Source organism: Gavialis gangeticus, unplaced genomic scaffold (assembly GCF_001723915.1).
Source record: "Gavialis gangeticus isolate Ggan-Ray unplaced genomic scaffold, GavGan_comp1, whole genome shotgun sequence".
NCBI lineage: Eukaryota > Metazoa > Chordata > Crocodylia > Gavialidae > Gavialis > Gavialis gangeticus.
The window spans coordinates 46229552-46239049 of NW_017728998.1; the positions used below are offsets into that span (position 1 = coordinate 46229552).

The 9498-nt window shown below is 49.2% G+C and overlaps 1 protein-coding gene across 1 annotated transcript in view; it reads left to right on the forward strand.

Annotated features, from left to right (window-relative positions):
* GOT2 (glutamic-oxaloacetic transaminase 2) overlaps nucleotides 1–9498 on the forward strand; it is a 25485-nt gene that overhangs the window by 3989 nt on the left and 11998 nt on the right. The window contains exons 2-5 of the mRNA XM_019505835.1: nucleotides 3263–3419; nucleotides 5520–5648; nucleotides 8422–8481; nucleotides 8588–8749. Of these exons, the coding sequence (XP_019361380.1) occupies nucleotides 3263–3419; nucleotides 5520–5648; nucleotides 8422–8481; nucleotides 8588–8749 (508 nt within the window). The remainder of the gene's footprint in view (nucleotides 1–3262; nucleotides 3420–5519; nucleotides 5649–8421; nucleotides 8482–8587; nucleotides 8750–9498) is intronic.

Below are 9498 nucleotides of genomic sequence, written 5' to 3' on the forward strand. Positions count from 1 at the left end.
TGCCCCAGCCCCACTCCCTCCTTCACTATGGGTGCCTCAGTGTACCCCCACCAGTGCCCCTCCCCCCAGACTTACCAGCCACACGCTGGTCTCCAAGCTGCTTGGCTGCATTCCTAGCCGTGTGCATGGCTACACTGACCAAAAAAAAGCCAATTGCCAATAATGTCAATTTTGCTTTTATCGGTGCTGATCTAATATGGACTGATATATCAGTGGACCTCTACAGAGAACCCTAGTATGGGCAAGAGCATGGGGTAGGACCCTGGCTGAGAAGCACTGAAGTAAGTAGAGGCATCACAACAGTGGTTCTCAACCAGGAGTCCTGCCAAGTTCAGAGAGGTTGTAGAGGGTGCTCTGCTTCTTCTTTCCCCCTCTTCCTCCCTTCCCCTCCTTTTCTACCCTTTGGCTTACTAATTTCCAGCTGTTTACTTTTTTACAGGCAGCCTCTTTTCTACCTTGGAAAACTACTACAGTAGAGTTTCCCTTACTTACCTTTGGCTTTTTTCCCCCCTGCCTTCCCTTCCTCTTTGTTTTCCTAATTTCCACCTATTTATGTTCTTATTGACATCCTGTCACACTCTTAACTTCTTTCAATCCTTGAAGTCTCAGAACAGCAGAGACTCCCTATGCCTGAAGAAGGATGATTGCGCCCAAAAGCTTGCAAAGAACTTTTTCCAGACTACTCAGCTGGTCTAATGAGAGATATCACATCTACCCAAAGAACATTGAGAACCACTGCAGTAATAGATCTTTGCTGCCCTTTACACCTGGCTGCCCATACTGTAACTTGTCTGTCACAGCATTATAAAACTTAAATGCTTAACTGCAGAGCACTGATTAGTCACTGTATGTGCTTTATAGGGCACTTGCCCCCGCCTCCTTTTTTGAGTCCAGGCCTCTTTCCCAGGATATCAGTTTATGTATGGCCAAGAAAGCTGTCTTATCTAGGTGAGGTAGTTTTCCTAGCCCAAAGAACTTATCTGCTTTGGTAAAGCTTGGTGTAAACTGACTTAGGCTTTGCTGAAACTTCTCTTAATTAGTCTGCAAGGTGCCTTTCTGTCCTGCCTTCTGCCTGACTTATCAGTGTTTGACAACCCTTTGTTCTTTTACTTTAACAAGGAGAACAGTATCACTTTGCTTTTCTCTTTTCAGCTCTAAGGTGCGCAGGAGATGAGCATTGCATGGCGGAAAATTTTCTTAGCCCTTACCTTCAAAATCCTGCTACTCCCCAGATCCCACATGGGGGTAAATGTACACATTCATGTTAAGGCACAATCGTGTACTGTCAGAATATCCATATGCTATGTAAGACTGCTGTCCTTTGTCTTGGAGCTATATTTAGTACTCCCATTGTTCATGATGAGGACTCTCATTAAAGATCTAGCTGCTCATCAAATCAAAGGGACAGATTAAAAGCTCCAGGTCTTCTCTTATGCCACCTACTGGAGAAACTGAGTCCAAACAGAAAATAATGAGGCTTCTTATAGTCTGACTTGTTGCATCCTTGACATTAATTAGGAGGACCTCTCGCTCCTTGGAGTGACAGTGCTGCAGACGGGACAAGAGCAGGTGGCTAGAAAGGATGGCCCTGGAGGTGCCTCTGCCTCTTGACTTCCCGTTGAAACACATCTGACCTCCTTACTGGAGTATAGCGAGCAGGAGCAGACCACCCACCTCAAATCCAAACTCCCTGGTAGACAGGGATTGTGTCAGCAAGCTGACTTGCTCTCCATGGCCACATGCAGATTGGTCAAGTATCTACCAGTGATGCATCAACAAAGACTGAAGGCCAGTGTAACACATCTGGAAGCAAGTGCTTTAAAAAACTGTTTCCTGCGGTGAAACACGGACCTCAAAGTGACTCTGTGCTGTGAAATGCAGATCTTTCACAGCACACTGACCTGAAAGTGACTTTGGGCTTTGTTTGATTACCCTGAGCTGAAGACTTTTCCTAGTTCCATGGCCTCTACTTATGAAGAGGGTTTGAATTCTAGCTTCAAAAGCTTGTGTCAGAGCAGCAGATTTTAAACAAACAAAACTCCAAGAGAAATTATAGTATTTGGGGTTGCGAACTCTCTGGTATGCTGGGAGGTGAGGAGGCTTGCCTGGTGTGTGTGGGGTGGGGGGAAGCCTGGGAGCTGCCAAGGTACAGTTGTTGTCAGAATTTGGGACCTTGTGTACTAGGTATCTTGTGCATCGAAATAGGGATGGTCCTTGTGCTAAGGAGCTTGCAGCCTAAGACTACTGTGATTAAAGATGAATTTAGCACAACATAAAGCTGTAACTGTTCTCTAAGGGTCTCACTGCTGCTGTAGCAGCCAGAGTTCCCACCAACTCCAGCAGCGTTTTTAGTGTTTGACATGCATGAAAATCAGCCTTCTGTAGCTTTCTAGAGAGAAGCTAGAATGCTTTCCACTGCATTGAGCTGGTGCTGTTTGCTTGTTAATTGGTGGAGTCTAAATGTGGGTCCAGGAGACTAGTGAGCTGAGTATCTAATGGAGCATAAATTGTTTAATATGGTTCTTCCCGTTAACGGTGCTCTTACCTCTTTTGGTCCCTATAAACCACTTTAAGGGGGGGGAAGGATATGCACCTTGGTGGACAGAAATACAGCTGCTTGGCTTTTAATGTCAGACTGAAGTTGTCAAACTTTGAGATGCCTAGCTTATGCAACAATCCTGCACTTGTTTATTAGCTCTGTAATGATAAATTGATATGGGGTAGGTCCATGTTCATACCAACTCTTTTTCAGGTACAGTTGAGAGCCTGGCTCTGTCCCAAACGGCTTAGAGCTGATATACTGGAATTTATGCTAGTTTTGGATGGACCAAGGATCAATATGCTGTGCCTTGAGATACTGGATCAGTTTGCATTTAAAACTAACATCATCAACACCAGCAGTTGTAGGCTGGGATGTTCAGTGGCTCAAGTCACTGAATTTCAGACTGCCTTAGAAAATTCCATCCGACTTACACCATGCTCTAATCTTCTACAACAGAGCCAGGAGAGGGATTGCATGGGCAGTGGGAGACCTCCCAATTATTTGAAACTGGCAAAACTGAGAAACAAGCACTGTTCCTGAACTATACCTTCCTGGGAGGGAAATTACAGTTTTTGTCTACAAAAAAAAATGTTTTGGCCTGGGATCTTGCGGCTCCTGTTGTAGGTGAGCCAATAAGCCAGGCTGTAACAAACAGCCTTTTAATAGATGTGAATAAAGAGCTCCGTTCATAATTAGGCTTCCTTTTGGTCTTCATTGCAGCTCCTGGTGGTCTCATGTAGAGATGGGACCCCCTGATCCTATTCTGGGGGTGACAGAAGCTTTCAAGCGTGACACCAACGCTAAGAAGATGAACCTGGGTGTTGGAGCCTACCGGGATGATAACGGGAAGCCCTACGTCTTGAACTGCATCCGCAAAGTAAGCCTGCTGCTGAGCAGGGATACCTTTTGGGTGCAGAGACTAAAATACATGCATATGTGGTAGCTGGGGGCAGTCTGGGAAATTATGCTGAGTCTCCCTTACTGGCTTCTCTCTAATCCAGTGTGAAGTGCAGAGGGATTATGGTGAAGGTGGGATTATTTACCTGGAGCCTTACAGCTCTGTACTTCTATTACTTGCTAAAATCAGTCTCTGATTAGCCAGCTGCCTGTATCAGGCCACTCTGCCTGTTTTTCCAGCTCTACAGCGACTCTTCTTTTATACTCAAGTCTTTCGCAGCAGTTTTTGGTTTTCAGGGCACATTCAACAAAACAGTTCTTTTGTGTGTCCTGGGCTTCAGCTCTGGAGGCTCTTTCTTTTTAACCCCTTGCTTCTAGGTCCTGCAGCAGGGTCCTAGTGCTCTCCAGCTGTGTGGTCAGCTTTTTCTTGGAGAGTCACTTCCCAGCTAGGTCTGAACCAGCTAGGCCCTAGCTCTTAACAGTGGCCTGCCCCTTTATGTGACCTTTTTAAGAGAGGACAGCTTTCTCTAGGCATTTAGGCCATGGCAAATGCTATTCCTGTGTTCTGGGACTAAGGATATATTTATCCTCCCAAATACTCTGATAACTATTAATAGGCTGTGGACTGTGGACATGTTGCCAGTATTTCTTGGCTGGCTGAAGTAGGCAGGGTGAATGTATAGAGAGGAATGTGTGTCCAGCAGCCACTGGTCCTGCTACCACAGTCTGAGCTGAGTTGCATGAGTAGTTTAGATTTTCTCACCTACAGCCTTGTCTCCTAAGGAATCCTTCTCTGGTCTGCACCAGTTTTGATGGCAGTTGGCAGCTCAGTGTAGATAAGGCCATGGCAGTTTAAGCCAATTTTATCACTAGTTAACTTAGTTAAAATTTTGGAGATCTAAATGACTTGGTTTCGTAGTTGGTAGGGTCGGAAAGCAACTGAGCAGATCAAGTCCAACCCCCTGCCTTGGCAGGAAAGAGTACTGGGGTCAAACGACCCCGGCCAGGTGTTTATCCAGCCTCCTCTTAAAGACCCCCAGGGTAGGAGTCAGCACCACTTCTCTTGGAAGTTGGTTCCAGATCCTAGCCACCCTGACAGTGAAGTAGCACCTCCTGATGTCTAGTCTGAATCTACCCTCTGCCAGCTTGTGACCGTTATTTCTAGTCACTCCTGGTAGTACTCGGGAGGTGGGGTGCAGGGACAGAGACTCCCCCAATGCCTGCTGGTCTCCCCTGACTAGTTTGTAGGTGGCCACAAGATCCCCCCTCAGCCTTCTCTTGTGGAGGCTGAACAGGTTCAGGTCCCATAGCCTCTCCTCGTAGGGTCTGCCCTGCTGCCTCCTGATCATGCGGGTGGCCCTCCTCTGGACCCTCTCCATGCTGTCCACATCCCTCCTGAAGTGTGGCACCCAGAACTGGATGCAGTACTCCAACTGCGGCCTGACCAGAGCCGCAAACCTGACTTACAGGAGGGCCTCTTTTGTACTATAGCTCCAGCCATTTTCTAGAATGATGCAACTAGTCTTGTAATTTTTCTAGCATAGTATAGGCTTATATCTGAGCTGGCATGATAGGCTTATTACTACAGTACTGAGGGGCATGGGCCAGATTTGCACATACAGAAACTTTGCTCTTTTGTAAATGAGTTGTTCTCCCTTTCTGCAGAATGGTTCGGTTGCAGCTAGCAGAAGGAACAGGTAGCTGCTTGTGGGCACTTGCAGCTAGTAGGCATTGAGCACGTTGCTTCTTGTATCTGGCTCATAGCATTCGCTAGGTCGCTAGTTGCTCCACTGAAGCAATGCTAGAGTTAGAGGCTCAATGCTGTGCATCAGGCTAGTTGTAAACTTTGCCCTTACTCCAGGAGAAAGCTGTCAACAGAAACATTTATTGGTGTTTTTGGCTTTGACTTTGGATGGAGCCCTAACCTCTGAGGGATACTTCCTGTTTAACTGAGTTATCATACCATCTCAGTGAGTGGAAAGCAAAGGAAACTTTCTTTTCTTTCACCTGACCCCAGCTTTTGGAAGTGCCTATGGGTCCTGTACAATAGTGACATTTGAAGATGTGTTCCTCTCCGTAGGCAGAGGCCCAGATCGCTGCTAAGAAGATGGACAAAGAATACTTGCCGATTGCAGGGTTGGCAGAGTTCAATAAGGCATCAGCAGAGCTGGCACTGGGTGAAACCAGTGAAGTTATCCAGAATGGCCGGGTAAGGAGCTACATGGAAAATGTTAGAGCAGCCCCCATTGTACGATTGTTCATTCTAATATGTTGTACCTGTCATTGTGGTGCTTGTTGGTAAACAATTCTATATTCACATGACAGATGCATTTCCCTTTTAAACAGCAAAGGGAATTACCTCTGTGGGATCTCATCAGTAGGTCTCAAAGGAGTTTAATATAGTCCTTCCCCATCTTCAGAGGAAGGAACAAAGGCATAGTGAAATGAAAGTGACTCATGCACAAGCCAGTGGCAAAGTGGGGAGGAGCTTCCTGGCTTATCAAGTCCTGCTCTGGTTAGCAGTGGCTGAGTTCTGGTCCCTGTGGTGGCAGTGGTTGAGCTCTCCTGCAGTATCCAGCATCACAAAGAGCTATTGTTCCATTGTCTGGGCTGGATTTTGAAGTCAGCAGTTCTGGCTTCCCAGGCTGTTAGAATACAGTATTTGGTCAACATGATCATATGTTCTTGTATAGCTAATTCTCTTTATCCTAAAGCTGTATTGGAAGTGAGAATTTAAAATGGACAAAAACAGGAGTTGGCAATCTGTAGTCCTCAGGCCAGCCTCTGGATCCAGCCTGCAGCAGCTAAGGTGATTGGTCTGTGGTGTGGGCCGCTGAGGGGGCACTGACAAGTTCCTTCTGTCTGTTCTGTGCTGTTTGCCTTGGTGTATTCTTGTGCTGTGCTCTACCTCTCATGCAGAGCCTCTACTGACAACCCAGTCCTGGGCACTCTTGACCCTCACTGTTGAATTTGCACCTTGGCATGGCTGCTGGCCATGGGAATCTAAGTGGAAACTGGTGAGGGGCACAGGAGTGGCGGGGCAACAGCAGGCCATTAGCCTACAGCAGTAGTCACTTCATGGGCTCTGGCCTATCATTCATAAAGATTGCCAACCACTGACTAAAAGATCTGTGGTCTCAACTAAATGTGCTTTGTGCACTAACTAGTATTTTGTCTTGCATAGGTAGCAATGAGCAGGTTTTCTCCGATTTAAAAAAAAACAAAAAAAAACACAAAACAAAAACAATTCCTAAATTCTTTGATTTTTAAAAAACAAACAAACCCAAATCTGCATTTTTCCACGATAAAAAGAAATGCATCTGTATATCGGTATTAGTTGAACACAGCGTTTTATTAATATATTTACAATGTTAAAGCAGTTTGGAAGCTTATCAGCGCCTAAATCATTATACTAAAATAAATTTTAAGTACCTATATATTTTTGCATTTGATTTTCTGATTTTTTTTTATAAGGGAAAATCAGAGTTCTCCCTGCCCCCTTCAGTCACCAGGACATGGATCCAGCTGTAGCTGTCCCCTGCACTGCTTTGTGACACTGAGCAGCCCTGATATGCCATTGCTCTGCCCCTGCCATTGCCCTCCACTCCCCATCCACAGTCTTCCCTCCCACCCCACTTCCCCCAGCCATGCTGGTGCCCCTCTCTCCTGACCTACAGCCCCCTATCCCCACCAATACCCCTCACTCCTGACCTGCAGCCCTTAGCCCCGCTAGTGCCTCTCATTCATGACCCACACTATCTTCCCCCGCAACCCTCCAACCTTGCTTGTGCCCCTCACTGCCAACCTATAACCCCTATACCTTCCAGCCCTGCTGGTGCCCCTCACTACCAACTCAGAGCCTCCTGGGGCCCCCAGCTACCCCCGCATGGTCTCACAGAATGGTGCTATTCAGGGACCTTCAGCATGAGGTGTATGCAGTGCACCTCATGCAGAAGCACAGGCAGCGGCTGGGGCACCACATGCTGCCGTGTGCCACAGGCAATAGGAGAATGGTGAGGGGGGCTCCAGATGGTCTCCATCCTATCAGGACCACAGCATGGTGGCTGCAGTGGTTCTGGTGCATGGAGGCAGCAGTGGAGCAAGTCTGGCACTGGTGTGGGCTGGAGGAAGGAGGGGATGCCTGTGGCACCCCCTGCTCCAGGCTGGGGCCCCTGTGTTCCTCCAAGCTGGGGCTCCTGTGCTGTACTAGGAGGCCTGACCATGGCCCCCTGGGCAGGGTCTCCCCACCACCCTCTCTGCTGCTGAAAGCACAGGCAGCAGCCCTGGGCACTGCTGGCCCAGCCACACAGCTTCCTGCTAACCCTGAAGGATACCCATACCCCCTTCCCCTGCTGGAGGGGCAGGCACGGCACCTCTGGGAGGGTCCTGCTGCCAACAGCACAGTGCTGGGCTTGCCAGTAGCACCAAGTGCTGCCTTGGAACCCCCTGACTTGCCACAGCCCTGGCGCCTAGACACCTTCCCCCAGCACCACCAGGCACTTGCCTTTCCTCAAGCCCTCTACTGAGGTGCTCCTCTCCTCAGGCCCCTGGACAGTCCCTAAGCCCTGACCTTCCTGCCCTCCTCCCCCACCCCAGACTTTCTGTATCTAGCTCCCAGGGCTGCTCCAACCACACTGCTTGGCTGTATGCCAGCCACGTGTGCATGCATATGCATACACATGGCACCTTCTGCTTCCAGTTGCTCTCCCCCAACCCCAAACAGCTCCTTGCAGGTTGGAAGGCTGCCAGCCTGCAAGGGAGAACCTGTAGCTTCCCATGCTGTTCTCCTTTGAAGGGGAAAATCTACATTTTTCCATTGGAATTGGAACACCTGGATTCCTAGTGATGAGTTAACACATGAACTGGATACTTCTCTGCTCTTTGCCCAGGAAGCACTTAAGATGTCAGTATCTGTTCAACCTGGTTGATGCCATGTGTGGTAGGTCAGTGTCTTACATGTTTGTACCTTTCTTTCTTTGCAGTATGTCACTGTGCAGAGTATTTCTGGGACTGGGTCTCTGAGAATTGGAGCCAATTTCCTGGTAAGTCCCTAGGAGGTGATGAGAGGAGACATATTGGGTTGCAGCACGTTTAGGGCCCTGGGACCCTGAATCTCCCACTTCAACACATTTTCTTTCTCTGCCATAGCAACGATTCTTCAAGTCTAGCCATGATGTGTACCTGCCCAAACCGTCCTGGGGAAACCACACCCCCATTTTCAGAGATGCAGGCTTGCAGCTGCAGGCCTATCGCTACTATGATCCCAAGACCTGCGGCTTTGACTTCTCTGGAGCCTTGGATGACATTTCTGTGAGTTGGATTTGGAATCAGGGTGGTGAACAAAGGTAGCATCTAGGGGTGCACGAACAGAGATCTTGGGGGCCAATACTGATCCAATATCCAGTACAGCTGCCATCAGCTGGTAAGTCTGTTGTGGTGCTGGGAGGGGAGAGGGAAGGGTCATGGGGGAAGATCAATGCCCTCTGTGGTGAGGAAAGGGGCAGGTGCTGCCCAGCTGGGGTGGGGGGAGGACAGGCGTGGGGGGAGAGCGGCTCCTGCCTCTGCTTACATTGTGAGAGGGTGGGGGGAAGGGGTACATGCCCCCAGATCTGCATGGCATGGGACAGACTGCAGCTGCAAGGTGGAGCCAGCGCTGTGCAGGGCTCTTCACCGGAGGCTGGGCTCAGAGTGGGCTCCAGCAACGCTAGGAGGAGGCTGCAGCCACCCCAAGTTTCGCCACAGACCCACACTGCCACCCGGCACAGCCACAGCTTTTTCTGGTGCTTGGGTGGAAGCGGGGTGTTGAGCAGCGGCTGCGCCAGGCAACAGCAAGGGACTGGGAGCAGAGGTGCGGCGAAATTTTGGGTGACTGCAGCCTCCTCCCAGCACCACTGGAACCCAGTCCAAGCCCAGCCTCCGGTGAGAATAGCTGTACAGGCTGGTTCCACCCTGCAGCTGCAGCCTGCCCCATGCTATGCAGATCTGGGGGCGCACTCCCCTGACCCACCCCCGCTGCCCTCCTGTGGTGCAAGCAGCAGCGAGAGCTGACCCCTCCCCCC